The sequence below is a fragment of the Chelonia mydas genome, chromosome 3, assembly GCF_015237465.2.
Source record: "Chelonia mydas isolate rCheMyd1 chromosome 3, rCheMyd1.pri.v2, whole genome shotgun sequence".
Lineage (NCBI taxonomy): Eukaryota > Metazoa > Chordata > Testudines > Cheloniidae > Chelonia > Chelonia mydas.
In genome coordinates, this window is record NC_057851.1 from 144,173,628 (window position 1) to 144,195,525 (window position 21,898).

At 56.8% G+C, this 21,898-nt stretch overlaps 1 protein-coding gene and 1 long non-coding RNA gene across 14 annotated transcripts in view; one reads left to right on the top strand and one right to left on the bottom strand.

Moving 5' to 3' along the window:
- SLC29A1 (solute carrier family 29 member 1 (Augustine blood group)) overlaps window positions 1–21,395 on the top strand; it is a 59,773-nt gene extending 38,378 nt beyond the window's left edge. For 4 of the 13 annotated variants that reach the window (XM_043543484.1, XM_043543482.1, XM_043543483.1 and 1 more), the window contains exons 2-13: window positions 8,247–8,334; window positions 10,901–10,982; window positions 11,111–11,301; window positions 11,574–11,713; window positions 12,062–12,196; window positions 12,645–12,742; window positions 13,009–13,105; window positions 13,391–13,482; window positions 13,629–13,737; window positions 14,198–14,283; window positions 18,092–18,291; window positions 20,162–21,395. In XM_043543484.1, coding sequence (XP_043399419.1) covers window positions 8,306–8,334; window positions 10,901–10,982; window positions 11,111–11,301; window positions 11,574–11,713; window positions 12,062–12,196; window positions 12,645–12,742; window positions 13,009–13,105; window positions 13,391–13,482; window positions 13,629–13,737; window positions 14,198–14,283; window positions 18,092–18,291; window positions 20,162–20,273 — 1,371 coding nt within the window. In that variant the 5' untranslated portion in view covers window positions 8,247–8,305 and the 3' untranslated portion in view covers window positions 20,274–21,395. Of the gene's footprint in view, window positions 1–1,777; window positions 1,955–2,244; window positions 2,344–2,959; window positions 3,032–3,468; window positions 3,973–6,360; window positions 7,613–8,201; window positions 8,335–10,900; window positions 10,983–11,110; window positions 11,302–11,573; window positions 11,714–12,061; window positions 12,197–12,644; window positions 12,743–13,008; window positions 13,106–13,390; window positions 13,483–13,628; window positions 13,738–14,197; window positions 14,284–18,070; window positions 18,292–20,161 lie in introns of those variants that run through there. The other 9 variants (XM_043543479.1, XM_043543478.1, XM_037895500.2 and 6 more) reach the window with 9 other exon arrangements.
- LOC119565821 lies at window positions 739–3,181 on the bottom strand. The gene is made up of 2 exons (XR_005224818.1): window positions 3,013–3,181; window positions 739–878 (listed from the first exon to the last, which is right to left on the bottom strand). It is a non-coding gene; the product is annotated as an uncharacterized LOC119565821 (long non-coding RNA).
- Window positions 21,396–21,898: the final 503 nt, after the last annotated feature.

A 21,898-nucleotide genomic window follows, 5' to 3' on the forward strand; every position in this document is an offset into this window, starting at 1 on the left:
AATATTAACTCTATGGCAGAGCCTCCTTCTGTAAACCCCCAATGACCTGACTTGCATCTCCTAGGATACTTCAGTGGCATCTGCTTCTCTGAGCAAGGCCAACCTCCTTCCCTCCCTTCCTGGGTATTTTACGGTCAGCTGCTCTTGGCTCTTCCTTGTTATTGCTGTGGTAACCACTTTTAATTTCTCCGAAGCCTGCTTTGACCTACCAGGGTCCTAGTTCTGGTGAACTTAGGATTTGGGTAGGAATGGATCTTTGTGACACGGAGGCCAATTGGTGCCAATGGGCAAAGGGCTCGCTGTTCTTTACAAACAACTCCTGTCTCAGACCTGACAAACTCAGTCCACCTCATACACCATTTTCTGGGTGTTTATCCATGAAGGGTAGCATATGATGTCTCTACTGAGTGCTTGTAACTTATAACCATTGTGTGTATGGGTAATGTTTAAGGAATAATGTAACTATATTGAAAGCTGTACCTTATGGTCTTGGAGTAAAAATGAGTCCATAGGGCACAGGAAAGCATTAAGTCATCTTGGTGGTGGCCCATTCAAGTGGAAGGGAACATTTCTTCCCTCCCCCCCCGCCCCGGCTAACTGATTATGTCACATGTTGCTCAATTTTCTACGATTGCAGCAACTGAGAACAGTGAATAGAAAACCATCAAAGACAAACTATAAACATTGAAACCACTTGGAGGTAAAAAGGAAGGATACAACAGATGGGGTCACCCTGTCTGTGAATGAAAACAAAATTCTAATTCATTCTATCACAGCATGGAGAATGATCCTCTGCATCCCTTCACCGAGAAGACGTCTTGTTGAGCGAGCATGTTTCATAAAAGATTGGATCCTGGTTCGTCTGAAGTCAGCCAACTCTGCAACAGACTGAACTTTAGGGGAAAACCTACTGTACTAGCTAGGAAGGCTGGTGGTATCAGGGAGCTAATACCTAGCTACCACAGGCAAGCTCTCTTGCTCTGGAGGCAGCAGGTGCCAAGTTCTGGGTACCCGGAGAACCATCACAGTAAGTTCTAGGGGAGAAAACTGGCCCAGTCAGCAAATCAGTTCAAATGTGTATAGATCTTTCCTTCAGCAGGCTAGCAGTTTGCACACCCCAGCCCTTAGACTCCCTGACTGAGTCTGGGGCAGAGCAGAGACAGCCTGTGTGTGGCTAACTCTGTGGAGATAGATAGCCAGAGTTCTGCTCTGGCCCTGGGGCACAGGTCCCTCCCTCCAACCTGTCTGTATCTGTACTGCGTTACACTCAAGTGGGAATGCACACAGATTTACTGCCTGTATAGAAACAGTGCCCACCCCCACCCCCTATTCACTGGCTTCACCTCTGTTAAACACTCTCCTTCACACACACACAATGTTTCTCTGGTTGCTCCAGTGCAGCCACTGTTTGGGTGGAGCGTGGCAGCCTTTTATCAGTGCACAGTGACATGGCACAATTTTTTAAGCCACGAAGCAAGGCAGGAATTCAGTATCTGTTTGAAACGGCAAGGAGAGTGAGGGTGGCTGAATGGACTTGCTCAAGTTGAGATGAGGCCATGGCACAGGATGTAACACCCTGCATCACCAGAAGTGCTTGGGAATCTCTAGTGGGCATAAGTAACCAGGATCCCTATGTGACATCTCATCGGAGAGACAGGCCCTGTCCCACGTGCTTGGTATCCACACTGAGAGTAGCTTATCTCCGCTCCTCTGACATAGCAGGTTGTCAGGGGAGAGTTCTTTGTGTTTTCTCAGAAAGAGGCCCGGGTCAGTTCTTGTATCTGCTTTTCCCCTCCCACATCCAGAGTGCTGGCTTCAGCTTGTGGGACTGCTCAGATACCAGCCGCAGGGCCTTTAGGGCACCTCCCTGAGCTGCTGCTCCATGGAGTCTCTGCCCAGTGCAGCCTGAAGGGTCTGGAGCGACCTGACTGACGGAGACCCACCTGCCCTCTTGGTAAATCTCTCTTGGTTGTCCACTGGGGCAAGGGGGATCCACACCCCAAACCAGCCAGTTGTTCCCAGCTGCGGGATTTAAGGGTCTGCAGCTGGGTTTAGACAACAGGTCGGTTTCCATTCTGTCACATGTTGCGGAAGCAGGGGGGTTGGGAGATTGCTGCAGCTGAAGGGAGCCAGGAGCATGGGGGCTGAGTCCTCCTCCTGTTGTGAGAACTCGGCATTGTTTGCGCTGTTATTTAAGCGGCTGTGTTTGTGGGAGTTTCTCTAATGATCTACTTTATATGCTAGTCTCTTAGGAACTGTTCCAAAATATGCGTAATTCTGGGGGAGCTAGGAGCATGCCCAAGGCACAGAGAGCATGAAGGAGCTATCGAGAGCACCTGGCTGGTAGGATGGGGGCATTTGGTAAGGGGTTGTAGGCAGGGATCCTAGAAGTTCAATCTGCAGGGAAACTTTACCCCAAACTCAATGGGCCAGCTCTCTCTCTTTTTCACGGAAAACTCTTTAGTCTGGTGTAAACACCCAGAGTCTGATTGTGCTGTGAGTTACAGCAGGGTACATGTGAAGTCACTCCAGGCAGTAGTACTGGCTTTACACTGTACAACTCTGATCAGACTCTGAGCCCGAGGGCCACTTCTAGCAGAACTGTGTGGAATGGTCGGGAAGCAGGTGGGAGTGAATGCTCTGGGAAAGCTGTGTGACTGGCACGGATCTGGCATTGGATGGGGGGGTTTGAAAGGAGTTTGTCTTATGCACTAAGCGGGGAGTGTGTAGTGGGAGAAGTAACTAACAGGTGGGTGTAAGATAAAGCAGCTCTTCAGTTTACTCTGTGCCCACCTATTAGCTGCTGCAACCAACCGAGCCCCTCAGCATATGTGTTACACTCTTTCTCCGCACTCACCTGGTGCCAGATCAGGGTCATTAGCACAACTTTACTCCAGGCCCACTTGCAGCTGTTTGTGATCGTTTACACCCCATCGGTAACTAACCACTGTTATTGCAGCCCTGGATTCTCCCTGGAAGGTCTGTTTCTCCTCTCATGCCAGTGTAACTCACCCCATGAGGTCCATGCTGGGTGAGTCAAACTGGGTCGGAGATGCCTGGGGAGCTGGCTATATTTGGCTCCTCAAGTAGCGTGGAGTGTGCTGACCGGGTACGTTAGCTCAGGTCCCGCACAGTGTCAGGAGCTGTGCTCATTAGCTTTGGAAGTGGCTGGTACAGTGGTCTGTAGCCTGTAACTCAAGGCATATCCCAGCCCTGAAACACTGCTGTGCCACTCCCCCCAGACTTCTGGGCAGCTGTGATAAGAAGGAGCCGGGTGCTAGGAAAGATAAAACACCTTGGTTTTATATTTCTCCAGAGAGTTCCCACTGGCTGCAGAGTTCCCACCTGAGGCTCTGCAGATGGGGTGGCTGAGAGGGGCTGGGCTCGGGTCACCCTTTCACTCCCAGAGTGCTGGGATTATGACTCCTCTTCAGGGCTGGCTGATTTCACACTCCCTGCCAAAGAGATGGGGGAGTGAAAATGGAGCAGGACAGGACAGGGTCATGGTTGTGGACAATGCTAGGAGCTGCTGCAGGGTCCCTGACCTGGAGGAAGGGGGTGAGTGTCTGCAATGAGAGTCTTAGGGCTGTCAGCAGCTTTGCCGGGATGAGAGAGCAGGCATTACTGCCCCCATTAGAGACACCCGAGCAGGATGGGGGAGCCTGATGTCCAACTGCCTCTGAAGAGCTTAGTCTCTCTCTCTCTCTCTCTCATTGGCCCCAGCATACAGAGCCCCTGTAAAAATGGAGCAGAGACTCTAGGCACTGGCCCTTCAGAGACTGCCATGATCCTGCTGCCTCTTCCCAGGGAGGGGCAGAGCCTCCGGTTTGGAAGCCTGTGGGAAGTGGCTGTGGGGTTCCCAGGTTTCTGGGCTCAGGCGAGCAATGAAAGAGGATGTCTGAAAACAGGACCCAGGAAGGAAGAGAGAGGATGACTGGAAACTGTGGCTGTTTCCTCATCAGCTCTTTGAAGGTGACTGTTGAATCAAAGGGTTTGTCGTCATTCTGGGAACAGTATGAGACACACCATCCCCTGGATGCACACGTGCACAAATACAGCTCTCTGTGCACACAGCCTCTGCCTGGGATGTAGAAATACAAGAGGCTAACTGTAAAAACCTGCGTTTACCAGGAACCTGACCCTCACCAGGCCAGACAGCTCCAAATTAGTGGATCCACAGCCTCATTAGTCATAGAGTTGAAGGCCAAACTGGGACCACCAGTTCATAATAGTCTGACCTCCTGTATATCTCAGACCAACAGCACCTCCCAGCACCCTCACACGAAACCCAGCGACCTCAATGAGACCACAGTATTACAGCCCTCAGGAGACTAGACTGTCATGTGCCACAGGCAGAGGATAGGAGGGACCAAGTTCCCCTGCAATGACAGGGAAATGATTAAGTGTGATATACCCAGATAATCCTGCAAGTGACCCGCATGCTGCAGAAGAAGGCAAAAAAACCCAAACCCCAAGGGTTTCCCCGAATCTGACCTGGGGGGGAAATTCCTTCCTAACCCTACATATGGCGATGACCATGAGCATGTGGGGCAAGTAGCTGAGAGAGAGTGCTTGGTGCCATCTCAGAGCTCCAACCCTCCCCGTGCAACGAACCATCTCTGACCATGGCCATCCCTGATGCTTCAGAGGAAGGAGATTTAAAAAAAAAAAAAAAAAAAAAACCTCCCAGAATACGTTGGCAGGGAGGGGGGAATCCCTTCCCGACCCCTGCAGGGTGGCCGGCTGGAACCCTGAAACAAGACCTTTTAGGAACATAAGGCAAACTGGAAGGGAGCCCCAAGGCTGCTGAGCCCTGACCTTTCGATCACAAGCAACCCCGTCATACAATCGCACGCATACATTTGTCCAGCTCACTCTTAAAACTAGATCATGGTTTGCCCCTACAACTCCTATTCGGAGTTCCAGATCCTCATCTGTCTGAGGGTTAGAAACCTTCTAATTGCCATCCTAAATGTGTCCATAGTCAGTTGATGCCCATATGTTGTTGTGCCCAATTGCCCTTTAGTTTAAATAGCAGCCAGGTTAGGATCCATATGGGAGCCAGGTGGGAGTGTGAAATCTCAGATATACCATAGTGCAGCATCAGCGAGATTTTTGCGTTCAATGTACAACTGCCAAATATACACTCTATCCGTATCAAAAGCGTCCATGGGCACTCCCCTAAGGGCAGCGTGAACTCAGATGGGAGTCCCTTCAAGTCAGCCCCTGCACTGGGACATCTGAAAGACTTTTGACTCTCTGAAGAATATCTATAGATAAGGGCAGGAAAGGCATCTGGACCTGTCCTGTCCTGATCGTTTTATGGGAACAATGTCCTTGACAGCCATTTTTGGCGCGTACCAGGGGTGAAAGTACTGACCATGGAAAGCTCATGCCATCCCATGTGGCCTGAAGCCCTGAAGGGCCGCGCAGTTTGTCAGAGGTAGCCCTGCAGCCGATTCACAAGAGGGAGCAGCAGCCTGGCTTATTACAAGGGCTCCCACATCCCTCCCCTGCAGGGAGATTTCATTTCTAAGCTCTGCAGAACTGTCACAAAGCTGTTATGCCATGACCTTGAAAAAAGTATTTCCTCTCCCTGATGTGCGGAGGATTTCACGATCCATGAAGGCTGATGTATCCTCTGAGAGGAAGAGTGCAGGCCCAGCAGCTGTCTCGCAGGCTTTCTTAGCCCAGCTGAGCTGGGCATTATCGCAGGATTGCTTGTGAAGGCTGGGCTACGTACGCTGGTTGGTTGTAGGGCACTGTTATTGGGTTGCCCAAGGCGGCACAGGCTGGGTCACTCACACTGATTTGCTTGTATTGAGCTGGCTGCATTACAAGTATTTGGGAGTAATGAGTGCTGGTCTGTGAGTGCTTGCAATAAGCCAGCACTCTGGAAAGAAATGGAGGCACTTAGCAAAATGAGAGCATGGGGTTAAGCAGCTATGGCACCTTCCCTTAGGAAGGCCGCTCGCCTTTCCCAGAGTGCCATGGGCTCACAGTCAGTAGGGAAACAGGAGTGAATGGCCCCTTCAGGGCAGAGAGAGGGGCCTGGGAGAGGAGTGTGTGGGGACCCACCAGCTCAGAGCAGCAGAACTAAACCAGGTGTGACAGGGCCCTGTGACAGATGGGCTTTCAGAGGCTGCTGCAAGCGGGCCCACTGCAGCTGCACTGCTGGCAGGGAGAGCCGTCCCCACGCCGGCAAACTCCCCAGCTCCTGGGCCTTGCTGCCCTGCTCCATCGTTCCTCTGGGATCCTGAAGCTGGCAGCCTGTAGTACTGCTCACACGCTATCCCCTCCGCGAAATCCTCCATTTCCTCACTTCCCTTCCCTTGGCTCTGTGTGATGTGACCTGACGCCAGCTGACACCAACTCATCTGCTCCAACGCAGCCCCCATGACCAGGAGGGGCTTGGCACTCACCCCCGGGGAGGCAAAACACAGTTCCACTGCCTTCAGACACGCCTTCCCGTTCAATGGGCATGGGGCTGCCAGAGCCTCCGTTGGCTCTGTCAGCCCCAGGTGTGTGCATGGGCTCGGCCTCTCCAGCAGCCCTTCTATGATGCAGGTGTGGTGGGGGAGCAGGGGTGTGTCTCACAGTCAGGGCGTTTATCAGGCGGCATATTGGGATCCAGGTTCTGATCAGCCCCACTGGAACTCTCCCAACAGGAGGGATCCAGTTGCCCTGGGCCCCTTGTGCAGTGGCAGGATGAATCTGGCTGGGGAGCAGGATATGCAGCAGGAACGCTTGCAGCTTTCTGCATGCTGACCTACGGGCAACTGGATGTCACGCTTCACGGTGTCAGCTGGCTAGGGAGAGGGTTGCACACCTGGCCAGGTGCATGATGAGGATTTTTTTTAAACGTTCCTTGTGCCATTAAGTACTGGGACCAGCAGCCAGTGCAGCAGGGGACGTAAGGGGGCATCAGATTAGATGGGCCCATTGATCTGATCCAGCTCAGCAAGGACAGAGGATGCTGGGCATATGGGCCCACTAGTCTCTTCTGGTGCAGCACCTTCCACCTTCATAGTTGTCTTCCCAAGTTCCTTCCCGCACTCGCGTGTCCCCTGAGCTGAACTCCTCGCCTTGAGTAGGCTTTCTCCCACCAGATGCAGTGGCTTTCCCGTTTGCTCTCCATTATTTCTGGGCTCCCTTAGACTGATGCTGGAGCCTTGAGGAGCAGTCCCAGCTGTGGCTGGGCGCTGGCTCTCTGAGGGGTAGCCATGGTAGGGGGAAGTGGGTGAGATGTACTAGGTAACTATGCTGTGCCCCATAAGCGACAAAAGGGATCACACTTCTGCCCTGTCCAGGGGGTCATGTGATCTGCAGAGGGGAGTGAGCTAGACGGGGGCCCCCAGAGTATGCCCACTGCGTGTGAAGAGGAAGTGCCCAATGTAGTAACAGTTGAAACTGGCAAGGGCCAGGCTAGGGCTGCTCCTGCTGATGGGGCAGCAAATCCTGCAGTCTCTGTGGGAGGAGGAGATTGGCCTATGCTCAGACCCTCCAGCTGGCCCTTGATCCATCCTCAGGGCTGAAGAGCCGTTGGTGTATAGGGATAAAGCAGGGCCGGGTCTCTGCAGAAAGCAGACATGGCTGGAGCAGGTGCCTAAAGGTTCGTTGTCACTTGGTACCAAAGAGGGGTTGGGAGGGGCCTCAGCCCTTGTGGAGGATTTGCTCCAGTGTACATGGCAGAGAAAAGGGGGTGGGAGATATGCACCAGCTTAAAGGAACCTAGAGCATGCCAGAGCCAGGCATTCCCCTTGTCTGGAGATGGGGTATTTGCCCCTACTGGAGTCACTGCTGGGCTGGCGACTCCACATAGCCTAGAATGGAGGAGCCAGGCCTCCTGGGTGGGACCTGCTGGGTATGTAACTGAAGGGGAACAGATATGCCTGGCTGATGCAGAGGGGACTGAGGAGCTGAGAAAAATGCCAGCTCAACTCACCCAGGGGAGAAAGGGGCAGTGTCAGGGCAGGGCTTCCCTGCAGGAGGAAGGGGCTTCAGGCCTCCGACCCCACTGCCCTGCATCCCAGCCTGTCCTGAGCAAGTCGTTTCGAAGCGCTCCAAGCAGCAGCTCTGCAAAGGGGAGGCAGATCTGTGCGGGTACTGTTCCCTTTCAGAGCGTTGCTGATCCCAGCCCTTTGGGAGCTCACCCAGGATGACCCCAGCACTAAAACCAGCATTGCGCCTCTTGCTCCCAGGATTCCAGCTCCCCACTAAGCTCTCTGTTTGGTTTGGATTTGCAGGACGCCAGCAGCACAGTGAGAGTACCACTACCAAACCTCGCTGACCGCCACCAGGCACCATGATGACGAGCAGCGGTCCCTCAGACAGGTATGGCCAGGCCTTAGTATGCGTGCACACACGTCCCCTGGAAACATCGCCTCCCGCGCTGGTCCCCTGACCAGCCCCTCCTGACAGAACCACAGCTGCAGCAATGTTTCCGGGACCCCCTCCCTGCAGCCTGGCAGGCTCACCAAGTGACAGGACTGCCAGAAGAGCCCAAGGACCCTGGGATGAGCCCACAGGGGCCATGATCTTGACAAATACAGTGTCCCTGAAACTTGGAGGTGGGGTGGTGGGGAGCTATTGCTGTCCCCAGACCCAGAAACCCTACTGCCCTGCCTTCTGCCGTGGCCCTGGAGCAGAGGGCTGGGGGAGCAGCAGCCAGTGCTGTGCTATTTGTAGTTCTACGGTGGAGCCCAGTCTGTAGCTCATGACGTGACTAAAGCAACAGGATCAGGTCTGTGGCGCTCTCCTCCCTTGGCAGCTCTCCTCTTGTCAGTTTCCCCATAACTCATGGGCTGCAAACATTCCGCACTGCGAGGAGAAGACAAATACTAAGAGACTTGGCCCCCTCCCACATCTGCTAGCTGCCAGCACATATCTGGCCGCCACGGGCCTGTGAGCAGCCAACACCCTCGCTTGCTCCCTCCCTTTCATAACAGCTTGGAAATCCCCTTTGGGTCACAGGGCAGCTGAACCCTTGCACTCTTGCTTAATGTCAGTGGGAGGCGGGGCTGCTCCCAGCACTTGCAGGGCTCCACACAACCTGTCCTGGGCCAAGCAGTCACCCTTCTCCCCACTGCCCCTCCCGCAGAGAGCTGCCCCTCTCCTACAAGTGGGATCCATTCTCCTGCCTTAGCATCAATGCCATATAGAGTGTCAGATATAGCTCCCCCCCGGTTACACCTTGTTGGGGGCACCCAGTCTCTTCTCTTTGGGAAGGCATACACAGCGGGTAAGGAAGTGGGAGCCCCTGGTGTTCGCAGCTAACAACCCACCTGGCCTTATTTCTCCGAACTCCAACACATCCAACTTCCCATTAGGGGGTTCTGGGTCCAACAGGCGGGTGCTGTACTAAGCAGCACTATGATTAGAGCTGCCACTAAGGGGCAGCCAGGACTCCGCGTGCCCATTTGACTGCATCAAGGCCTAGGTGGGCAAAAGCAGCTCTAGGCTTTGAGTGTCCCATGTTGGACATGTAGGGCCTGATTCTCAGAGGGGCTGAGCACTCGCTGGTCCAGGTGAAGCCAGTGGGAGCTGCGGGGTGTTCAGCACCTCTGTAAAAACAGGCACAACGGCACAGTGCCCCACTGAATGGAGAACCCTCTGACAAAGACTTGGGTGTCCTGGCAGCTAATCAGCTGACCATGAGCTCTCAGTGCTCCATTGTGGTCAAAAGGGCGAAAGTGATCCTGGGCTGTATAAACAGGGGAATCGCAAGTAGGAGTGGAGAGGTTATTTTACGGTTGTATTTGGCACTGGGGTGACTGCTGCTGGCACACTCTGTGTCCAGTTCTGGTGCCCACACATGGTTCAAGAAGAAGTTTGATAAATTGGGGAGAGGTTCAGAGAAGAACCACAAGAATGATTAAAAAGTTAGAAAACAGGCCTTATAGTGATAGACTCAAGGTGCTCAATCTATTTAGCTTAACAAAGAGAAGGTTCGGGGTCACTTGATTCCAGTCTATAAGTATCTATATGGGGAACAAATACTTGTTAGTCGGCTCTTCGTTCTAGCAGAGAAAGGTACAACACGATCCAATGGCTGGAAGTCAAAGCAAGGCAAATTCAGACTGGAAATAAGACCGAGTTTTACCAGGGAGGGTAATTAACCACTGGAACAATTTACCAAGGATCATGGTGGATTCTCCAACAATGGCAGTGTTTAAACCAAGACTGGATGTTTTTCTAAAGGATATGCTCAGGGAATTATTCTGGGGCCGTTCTCCGGCCTGTATTATACGGGGCGTCAGACTAGATGGTCACAATGGTCCTTCTGTCCTGAGAATCTCTGAATCTGGGAACTGGCCGGTGACATTAGTGCTTGTAAGAGTGCTGCAGAATTCGGCAGGGGTGCCCCAAAGGCTAGTGTCTGTCTGTGTTGTGTTGTGTGAGGGAGCTTGAGCAGCACCAGCCTGCACTGTCCTGAGGAATGTAATTAATGTCTGCTTAAGGAAGCCTAGGGTTGGAACAGCCAGGGGCTGCAGGTCAGGAGCGATAGAGATGGGAAGAGCTGTGTGTGGGGAGCCCAACGCTGGGATAGCAGAGGGGCTGCAGGTCAGGGGCAAGGGGTGTTGACAGAGCTGTGTGTGGGGAGCCCAGGGCTGGGATAGCAGGGGGGCTGCAGGTCAGGGGTGAGGGGCATTGGCAGAGCTGTGGGAGTGGCAGGTAGCCCAGGCCCCTGCCTTCTCCAAGAAAATCTCTCCTCTGCCCTCCCTTTATGAACACTGAACCTGAGCTAATTCATGATTCGGTGCCTCCTTCCCCTCTCCCCTCTTTTGGGCCAGGGATGGTCAGGAGATGGGGGCAATATCCACACATCCTCCTACCGCCTGACCTGTCCCAGCAGCAGCCTGCTCAGAGACCCCTCTGACTCTGCCCATCTCTCGCACAGGTATAAAGCTGTCTGGCTGATACTCTTCACACTTGGCCTGGGGACGCTGCTGCCATGGAATTTCTTCATGACAGCCACCAGGGTAAGGAGTGTGTGGTGCGTGTGGTCCATGCTCGTGTTGGTCTGGGAGCTGGTATGCGCCAGGAGGGACGTGCATGTGGCATGGGTGTGTCGGAGACAGGCGCATTCATTTCGCTCTCTCCCTTTCAGTATTTCACCAACCGCCTTGGGGAACCCCAGAACATTTCCTCCCTGGAGCCCCTCGCTGGGCTGAACAGCACGGACAAGGGCCAGGAGCCTCCCCCCACCCACCTGCAGGCCAGGTTCAACAATTTCATGACGCTCTGTTCCATGCTACCCCTGCTCATCTTCACCTGCCTCAACTCCTTCCTCCACCAGAGGTAAGTCTGGGCCCCTGCCCTGGCCCGGTCCCTCATCTCCATCCCCTCTGGCCAAGCAGAGAACTCAGCCTCCCTCCGGGTCCCCTCCATCCTCCCAGAGCCCAGCTGGACCAATCCCCAATCGACACTGGCACGAGACCCACCAAACACCTGGCTTTTGTGACCCAATTTCCCTTTAAGGCAGGCCTGCCGAGGTGGGTGCCTCTCGCAGCCCCCCATGGCCCTGTTGGCAGGGGCTCTTCTCACTGTGGGGCTCTCTTGCCGCCCTGCAGGGTCCCCCAGAGAGTCCGTATCCTGGGCAGCCTGGTTGCCATCCTGCTGGTCTTCATGATGACAGCTGCCTTGGTAAAGATCCCCCTGGAGCCCCTCCCCTTCTTCGTCATCACCATGGTCAAGATCATCCTCATCAATTGTGAGTGGGGGCCTTGGGCAATCCTTGATGCTATTGGGGTCGGGGAAGCTGGCCCCAGAGGGGTGGAAAGAGGCACTGGCCGCATTCAACCACTCCCTTCGCTGTTACCCCAGGCAGTGCCAACCCACTCTGCTGCTACAGGGTCTCGCATCTGGGTCTGATCTCCTGGCACTGAAATGCATGGCTACTCCTCCCGCAGCAGGAGGCGCCATAGGGAGCCGGGCAGGGGCACTGGCCGCGATGTAGTGCAGATCCCCTGTTTGTCTCACAGCAAGGGTGGGAGAACGGCACTGTTATGTGTCACCCCTATTTGCCGATCCTCATTATTACCTGTCTTTGTCCTTGCAGCCTTTGGTGCCATCCTCCAGGGCAGCCTCTTTGGATTGGCAGGGCTGCTGCCTGTCAGCTACACAGCCCCTATCATGAGCGGGCAGGGCATGGCAGGGACCTTCGCAGCTCTGGCCATGATCTGCGCTATCGCCAGTGAGTAACTCCCATGAAGCCCTGTCTACAGCCCTCCAGTCGCCCACCTTTCAGTGGGATCTGCTGCAAAACACAGCCTGTGCCCAGGAGCTGCAGGAGGGCCTGATCGGTGCAGAGGGTGTGCAGATTGTCCGTCCCCTCGACACCCCCCCTACACACACACAGTTCAGAGCCAGCTGCCAGGGCACCTCTAGGAAAGGGCACACTTGGGGGTCACTCTGGGAGGGGCACTAAAATCCAATTATTGGGTAGGTGATCACTGTAGGGGGCAGCTTGGGGGGTCTCCACAGGCTTCTGCAAACATCCTGTCCTAGGAGAGGGGTGTCCTTCTGGCAGAGCTGGAGCAGGGGGGAGAGGCAGGGCATGTCTCTTCCCCTATTGTTGCCTTCCCCAGCAACCCCCTCTGCCCTTCCCTCACCTCCGGCCTCTCTCCTCTCCGTGCTCCCAGGCGGCTCATTGCTGGAAGACAGCGCATTTGGCTACTTCATCACAGCCTGCGTGGTGATCCTGCTGGCCATCGGTTCCTACATCCTGCTGCCCCGCCTGGTAAGGACTTGCCCTTCTCAGGGAGGTGGAGGGTGGGGACCTACCCCAGCAGGGGACCACCCATCCGGCAGAGGAGAGTGGGGGTGCTGTGCTCCAGAGGAGCCATAGTGCAAGGGGAAGCCAGCCTCATTCCCGTGCCTGCAGGCTTCCCCCGTGACACTCCAGTCCTGGCCGCAGACAGCCCCCATCCCTGGGGGCAGAGAGTTTCTCCTCCCGCCCCTCTCCCCCCCACACACACACAAACTTTCTGGGTGGTCTCTCTGCAGGACTTCTTCCGTTACCACCTGATGAAGGACAAGACCGAGTATCGGGTCCATGAGGGGCATCCTGAGCTGGAGACTAGGATCGACCTGATCAAGAAAGGTGGGGCATGCCGGGGGAGTAGCCTGGACCAGGGGAGAGGGGAATATTGACAGGTAGGCTGGAGGGAGAGCTGGGGACTGGAGCTGGACCTGGGGAGGCTTCTGGTTCTGGGGAAGCCTGCAGCCCCTCTGCATGTGGTCCACCCCAGAATCCCAGGGGATGGGGAAGCGGCAGGCATGATCAGTGCTGACTCTGGGACTGGGCTCAAGCGTGGAGCTACTGGCTGCACCTGGGGTCACCCACCACCTTAGGGCCTCCCCTCACCCTTCCTGTCTCTCCCTACAGGCGAGCCCAATGGGGTGGAACAGAGGTACCCAAACAACACAGCCCCCCAAGTTTCCAGCCAGAAGCCCTCCGTCTTCAGCATCTTTAAGAAGGTATGTGAGTCGGTGATACCCCCTACCCCTCATACCTGGTTTATGGGTCCCTGGGCCACATCTCTCACCCGGAGTGGGAGACTCCCAGAGCTGGTCTGTCCCTACATATTTGGGTAACGGGTCCTGGCTCTGTTTTCGCCCCTCAGATCTGGGTCATGGCTCTGTCCATCTGCTTCATCTTTACTGTCACCATTGGGGTCTTCCCGGCAGTCACCGCCGAGGTGAAGTCCACGATCGCAGGAAGCAGCAAGTGGGGTGAGTGACAGCAGGCTTCCCTTCGTTCATTGCTGGGGAGACTAGGGACAGGGCGGGCTAGAAGGGAGTGGAGCCCCAGGGGCAGAGCTGAAAGAAAGTGGGGCTCGGGTGGGGAAGGAGCTACGGGGAGAGGCCCCAGTGACATCTGATGGCAACCTGAGAGCTGGATAGGCCTGCTGTGTCCTCTGACACACTGAGCGCCAGGTTTCCCTCCTAGGCTTGGGCAGGATCTGTGGGCAATGGTGTGGGCTGGGCCCAGACCCTGTCCTGGCTGCTGAGCTGCAGGGAGAGGCATGTTGGAGGGAGAGGGAGGGTGCGAGCCTGTACCCCTGGGAGGGGCTGTGTTGTTGGGTAGGGCCTGATCCCCCTGTCCCCTTGCACGGTGGGGAGCACCTCATGCAGAAGACAGGACACCCCACCCCTTCCTATCACCTGTCACTGACCCTTCCTCTCTCTCCAGAGATGTACTTCATCCCTGTCTCCTGTTTCCTGATGTTTAATATCTTCGACTGGCTGGGACGGAGCCTCACAGCTGTCTGCTTGTGGGTAAGTGTGGGGCAGAGCGGAGGGGGCACAGGCCTGGCAGCTGGGCCCTGACCCTTTAGGAGCACAGTCAGCCAATCAGAGTTCACCTCTCAGGGCTGCCCTGTGTCCTGACAGCCCAGCTGCCCATGCAGGACACAAGGAAGTGGGCGCTGGCAAGTTAGCACAAGGGGCTCTGCACTGAATTCTGATCCTGGCTCTGGGAGCTGAGCAAGGACTGTTGGGTTAGAGCAGGGTGCTGGGAGTCAGGACTCCTAGTTTCTGTCCCTGGCTCTGATTGCCTCATTGCATGCCCGTGTGTGAGTCATTTCCCTGCGCCCTACCTCAATTTCTCCACCTGTACAGTAGGGATCCTGCTGCTGACCCCTACCTCCCAGTGGGCTGGGGCTCAAGTACAATTGTGTGTACATGCTAGGAAAGGGCAAGGGGTGACTATCATGGAGCTGTAGGGAGCCCGTCCCCCTGGAATCCTGTCCTGCCTCTTTTGGCTGGAGAAGCTAAAGGCACTGTGAATTCGGGGTGTTTTCCCAGCTGAGTCTGACACGTTTGCTTAAGGGTCTATAATTAACTCCCCAGGAAGTGTATGTAACAGGCACTCCAGAGAGAACTAGCAAGCAAGGGGATGGTGCCCTGAGGGACACCAGCAGCTGCGGGCAGCAAAGTACAGCAGGGAGAGAAGTGGTGAGCCCAGAGAAAAGCAAGATGCAGGATGCCAAGGGCATAGAAGGGACCCATAGGTGGTACTGGTAGGAAGCCATCAGCTGCCTTGTGAAGAGTGCAGAGGGCAGTAGCTACTTGGGAGAAAGGAGCCCAGGGAGCAGAAACAGATGGGCTGCTCTGGGAATGTGTGTGACCGGGAAGGAGGTGTGGGGATGGCAGCTGGCAAATATCTCTAGTTGCTGGACATGGGACGCTAGCTGGGGCTCTGAGTTACTACAGAGAATTCTTTCCCAAGTGTCTGGCTGGTGGGTCCCACCTACATGCTCAGGGTCTAACTAATCATCATCATTTGGGGTCGGGAAGGAATTTTCCCCCAGGTCAGATTGGCAGAGACCATGGCGGGGTTTCTCCTTTCTCTGCAGCATGGGTCACTTGTGGGTTTGATCTATGGTAGGTTCTCTGTAACTTGAAATCTTTAAATGAGGATGTCAGTAACTCAGCCAGCAGTTAGGGGTCTGTCACAGGAGTGGGTGGGTGAGGTTCTGTGGCTGGCGACGTGCAGGAGGTCAGACTGGATGATCATGATGGTCCTTTCTGGCCTTAAAGTCTATGAGTCTGGGAGCTAGCGCTGAGGGAAGAGCAGCTCACCGCCGGGGACAGGATGGCGCTGAGAAAACTCCGGCTGGGAAGGAGGGCGTGGGCCCAAGTGAAGTCAGAGAGATGGGTAGGCTGGAGGTCCTGGAAGGGAGCTGGTGTTGGGGAGGTCCGAGAGGGGATGTGGCGAATGGGCGTGGGGGCGGGATCCTGTGAGGTTCTGGTTAGACGTTCCCATGCTGCTGTTTTCCCGGCAGTGTGGCTTGGAGGCAATCATCTTCTCAATTGCAGCCTCCTTGTAAACAAACCCAGGCTGCAGCTACACAAACAGCTGGCCAGGGCGGAGGAGGAGCAGCAGGGGGCTGCACTGCTCGCAGGCGGTCTAGGGCTGGGCTCACAAAGGGCACCAAATGGGCTACAGTCCCCTCCATGGCAGCAGTGCCCAATGCTGCCCCTTCCCTGGCCCCCCTCTGTTTCTTTCTCTTGCCCCCTCAGGCCTGCCCCATATGGTGCCATTGATGCTCTGGAGTTCTATGGTGTTTGCTGTGGGGTCTGGCCCTGTCCCAATAACAGGGCTCGGAGGCCCTTCGTGTGGGCCTCCGAGACTGTGTCGGCTGGTCTGAGCCCTGTACCCACTCTGCCCTGGAATTGCCACCTGCCGTCCTCCAGGCACAGCCAGCAGCAGGGAACTGAGAATGCAGGAGCGAGGCTAAACACCGCCCCCTGTAGCTAGCATTCAGGGTGCTACCATGTCCAGGGAGTGGGAGGTGTTTTGGAAACCGATCTGCATGAGTGTGTGTCATGGGCCCTGTACAGTTAACAGGGCTGCTGGGGGACTCTTTCTCTCCCACATTCCAGGTGGCCTAGAGTGGGCCAGGTTGTGGGTCCAGAGTTTTGCTCTGCAGTGACTATCCCTTGCGCCTGCTGCTGTGGGTGGGGAGGGGGCTGGGGCGTCTCTGGCTCTTCCTACCTCTTCTGCGCTCCATACAACACTTCCCCCATTACCGTTCAGGATGTTTGTTTGAATAAACTCTTGACAGCATGAGACAACGGGGAGCCTGTCCGGTCTGAGGCAGCTGGCCTGGCCGAGCTAGGACCCCCTGCTGCCAGGAGCCGCCTCTCCAAAACTCCCTCCCAGCAGTGGGGTCACGGTGTCTGGCTGCCCTCGCCCTTGGCCCTGAGCTGCCTCGCCAGGCCACATCCCTGCTGGCAGGAGGACCCAGCCGGAGATGGTTCCAAAACAGCTTTATGGAGATGGGGATGTGACTGCCTGTGGTTTGGCCTGGCTGATCTGCCGGAGGCCCTCCTTTCCCGGGGCGGGGCCACTCAGTCAACAGGATGCTGGTTTTGGCTGTACCCACAAACACTGGGACTGGCCCGCCCCTATCCCGCAGCAAACTCTTTGGGCTTTCCTGGCACGGCGGTGGGGCAGTCGTGGGCACAATGTGCCCTGCAGGGTCTCAAGCTGAGGGGACAACAAAGGCTCATGTCAGATGTAGGCAGCCAATCCTGGCTCCGGGACAGTAGCATCCATCCATGGTGGCCCCATTGCAACCGCTCTGGAGAGGCCCAGGTGGAACCGAGAGGAGAGGCTGGGATGTCCCAGCGGCGTCGGGTCCAGTGGACACGTTTTCACACCCAGCTGGAGAAAGACAAAGATGGGGGCTCCCACTCTGCGCACTCGACTCTAAGCAAAGCTGGACCTGCCGAAGGGAAGGGACCGAACAGGGCAGGTTCCAGCCAGAACCGAAGTGCTCCCTGGGGAGGGCTCACACCTGCAGACACAGCAGGCAGGAGAAGGGAGACTGACCAGAAACTCGCCAAGCCAGGGCCAAGGGTCAGAGAGCGTGGGGCAGGGGAGCTCAGGGAGCTGGTGAAAGCCGGCCAGGAATACGGGCATTTCCCATGAACGGCCGTCCCCTCGGGAGAGGGCGGGGGACTGCGTGCGTGCAGGGCTTTCACAGCTGCCATCAGCCTGTTGTTTTCCGTCAGTTCGTTACTGGCTCTGCAGAACCCTGGCTCAGCATTCTGGCTCCTGCTGCCACCCAGCGCTCCAGCAGCACGAGTCAGCGGGCTGGAAAAGCCCCAGCCCAGTCCCAGGGAATGGACCTGAAGGGGTTGCAGGAGCCAGGGACTGCGTCCCAGGGACCTGCCTGCTGACCCCGCTGTTCTCCCTGGGGCCTAAGCCAGCAGCTGCAGTGCAGGAGCTCAGCAAGTCCAGTCCTCCCCAGCCACATTCGCATCAGATGGGGGCGCAGGATGTGCAAAGGGCACTGCAGGGCAGAGAGAGGGAGCCTGCGTCCCTCAGCAGCACCCCCTTCAGGCGGGTAGGCAGAGCACTGAGCTGCCTCAGTTAGAAGGGGGGGCCTAGAGTTGAGTGGGACAATGGGAAGCTCCTTCAACAGCCTCCTTCCTATGCCTTACCTGTATGGATCCCCCTCTGCCCTCACCTCTTGCCGTCGGATGCACCTTAGTGCCCTGCAGGGATGCACCTGCCCAGTTCTCCAGTGTCCTGTGGCACACTACCCACTCATAGGTCTGTGTCTCTCTCTCCCAGCCTGGGAAAGACAGCCGGCTCCTGCCCTTCATGGTGGCTGCCCGTATGGTCTTCATCCCCCTCTTCATGCTATGCAACGTGCAGCCCCGCAGCCACATGCCCGTTTTCTTCCACCACGACGCCTGGTACATCAGCTTCATCATCCTCTTCTCCATCTCCAACGGCTACCTGGCCAGCCTCTGCATGTGCTTTGGGCCCAAGTGAGTGTGACCGTGGCGGGGGGAGGGGAGCCAAGCAACCTCTTACCACACACCAGCCCATGCTGCTGCACTGGGCACTGGCTGATGGCAATTTTGCCCCAGGGACCCAGCCTGGGCACAGCCCTTATCCAGGCCCTGCCTATCTAACGGGTGCTTTTCCAGTTGCCTTGGTGCAGTGGGTTAGGAGCACTCTCCCCATGTTACAGAGGGAGAAATGGGTGGTGGGGGGAGGATTTGCCCCAGGCCACCCAGGTGTCCTGGCTCCCAATCCTGTGCTTCAGCCACGAGTCTTCTCCTTCCTCCCCAGCCAGGAGCTGAGCTCAGACTTGTGCCTCCTAAGAGAGGAGTGAAAGCGACAGGGGCCAGGGCCGATCGCCGGGGGGGAGACCTGCCCCCAGAGCTAGGCAGCCAAAGGCGACTGGCCCTGCAGAGCGTTCGGCCAGGGACACAGCCTCGGCCCCAGCGCAGGGAGCTGGGGTCGACCGGGCCCTGCAGTCTGTCAAGGCGAGGGGTATGCTGGCACCGGGAGCTGCAGGATGGCGCTTTGCCTGACACTTAGCAGCTGTGGTCTTTTTACGAGCCCATAACTCAGAGCTGGGCGCTCGTCCCAGCGGGACGTGGGGATGGGGTTACTGCTGCGGAGAAGCCCCGCCGGGAAGCAGTCAGCACCCTCCCTGCCCTTTGCTGCAACTACCTCCTCGGCCCCCTTCCCTTCCAGAAGTAGGTGCCCTTCCTGCCCCCCTTTCCCTCTCCCCATCACCAGTGTGTGTGATTATCAAGTGGCAGCCATGCCAGCGCTTCTCCCTGCTCCTGGCCGGCCTGGTTCCTAACCCCACCCCCTGCTCCACATACAGCGCCAGCTTGACCCCTGGCTCAGCTTCAGTCCTGTGTGGCTGTGTGTGACACCCCGTCCCAGCCCCTGCGTTCCTCACACAGCCTGAAAAGAGCATGTTTCTGGTTTGGGCATCACCCTTAGCGCAGACTTCTGCTCTGCCTGCCATGTTCCAGCAGAGGCAGCACGAGAGCGCCACCGCCGGGTGTGTCGGACCTACACACACTCCGCCAGTGCTTTTCCAGTGCATAACAGCTGGGCAGGTCAATGAACTTGCTCACCAAGTGCATTCCCAGTGGCGTGAAGGGAGCCTCCTGCCCTCCAACATCGGGGGCCCGTTGCAGGCTGCTCCCCCTCACATGCCATCCTGTCCCCTCCTTCCCTACAGTGTCAGTACCACAACCTTGGGGGCCCTTGGAAACTGGACTAAACTGTTCTCTGTCAGGCACTTGAGGCTTCTCTCTGGCGGTAGAACAATTGGTCTCTAAAGCGGCCCTGGCCACAGGGCGGGGAGAAGACCCTGTGTGTGCCCCAGGATCCCCCCAGCCCCTTGCTCTGACTCACAAGCAGGGGCTGAAGCACAGATCTGGGAGTCAGGAGACCTGGGTTCTCAGCCCGACTCTGCCACAAGGGGTGGAGTGTCCAGCAGAAATATTTTAACTCCTCTGTGCCACACAGATGGGGAGACAAGAGCTGGAAGAGCAGGAGGGGCGGGGCAGGAGCGAGGGCGCCAGCTGCGAGCGAGGGTGGGGGCAGCCCGCCTGCTCTAGTTCCCACATGTTCTGCTGAAGTGTGCATTGAGAAGCCCCATTAGGTCCCTCCCAGCCCTTCTGTTGGGGTGGCGCAGAATTATCCCCCAAAGACAACTCCTAGTTCATTCCAGGTTCTCGTTCCCTTTCCCTTCAGCCCTGAGAATGGAGTGGGAGATGTTGGGGAGCTGCAGGGCACTGATTCCTACAGGAGGGCTTAGGACAGGAGCCACCAAGGGTGGGGGCTGGTGCATAGTGCTGCTGGGCTGACGCTTCTCTCCTCCCCCAGGAAGGTGCTCGCCCACGAAGCCGAGACAGCCGGAGCCATCATGGCCTTTTTCCTCTCACTGGGCCTGGCGCTGGGAGCCGTGTTCTCCTTCCTCTTCCGGACGGTGATCTAGCGGGGCGGCAGCATGGACACTGAGGCCATGCTTGGTTCAGCTTCTCATCTCCCGGCCAGCACGTAGAGGCTACGGTGCTACGGGGAACGTCTCCTGTGTACTGCTATGAACTCTCACTGCTTTAACAGACCTGATGCCCTCTGACCTGCGGAGCAACCTCCACCTGCCCTGAGGATGGCTTGGGGCTCCCATGGCTGGGCCACTTTGCCCTACCCCCAGCTTGTGTGATGGCTCCAGGACCTGTGTGCCCACCGTACTTTGTGTGACCCCTGGATCCCTTGCACACACAGATCTCCCTCTGCCCAGTGTTGTGTGACTCCCTCCACACACACAGATGCCAGGATCCTGCCTCAAATTCATATCACACCCGCCAAGTCTGGGGTCCTTGGCTCAAAAGAAAAGAGAGTGCCTGGGGCACTGCCCCCTTGGGGGCTGCTTGTGACTAGCTCTCCCCATCCTGCCCTCCTCTCAAGGGGTCCCTGGAGCGTTCACCCTTGTCCAGTTTCTCTCCCCCTCACCTAGCAAGGGAAACGCCGCATGCCTGGCTGAGTGAAAGGGAGTCCTGCAGACTGCACTCCCTCCCACTCCGCCCTATATACATGTGTGCCCCCCCATCTCTATGGCTGCTGAGCCTCTCAGACATTCATGGCTTTATTCCTCCCCCTCCCTCCTGGGAGCTAGGGAAGGGTCATGACCCCATACTCCAGATGGGGAACTGGGGCAGGGCTGCAGATAGAGCCCAGGTGTCATGAGTGCCAGTCAGATGCCTTAATTACTGCACTGCCTTCCTCTCCTCCTGCCCTGGCCTTTCTCCTGCTCCTGCCCTCCTTCCAGGTGACACTGACCCCAGCTGCTTGCACTGCTCCAGACTTTGATCTGCCCCCTGCGGCAGTCCCCGCCTTCCCCAGCAGGAGGCACTGGCAGAGTGGAGCAGGGATGCTGGCTGGGGGTGGGGTGCAGAGAGTGAGAAGGCCAGTGCAGGACAGCACTGCCACGAGCCACCCCATGCTCCGTGAGGCCTTGCCTGGCGGGGTGCCCCTTGGCGCAAGTGGGGGCCCGGCCCGTTTGTCTCTGTAAATGTAGCTGTACAGTTGTCTTTTTCTATACAAAGAGTGAACATGCCTCCTCGTGTGTCTGCCACTGACTCCCACGCCGCCACTGGGGGAGGGGAGCGCGAGCACCACGCAGGCCTCAGCCCCAGCAGAGCCAGGCCCCCAGGGCTGAAGGGACCGGTGTGGAGACATCTTGGTGTCTCCGTCATCAGCCCCTGCTCAGCTCACTCCCACTCTGGCTTCCCATTTCAGGGGGGGGCTCCATGGGCAGTGAGGGGGCAGGGGGTCCCAACCATAACCCCAGCGCTTGGACACATGGCCAGTGCTTTGAGTGCTGAGAGCAGGCTGGGGGTGTGGGGGTCCAGGGCTGTACGGGCAGGCTGTGGGAGCAGAGGTCTGGGCTGGCACCGGCAGACTGCGGGTGCTGGAGTCTCATGCCCTGAGGGGGGTTGGGGGTGCGGGTGCTAAGCTATTCTGAGAATCAAATCCATTCTGCAAAACTTGCCCTGGCAGGTGCATTGGCTGAGCTGTTGTGCCCCCTAGTGACCACAATAGTGAACTGCAGCATTCTGT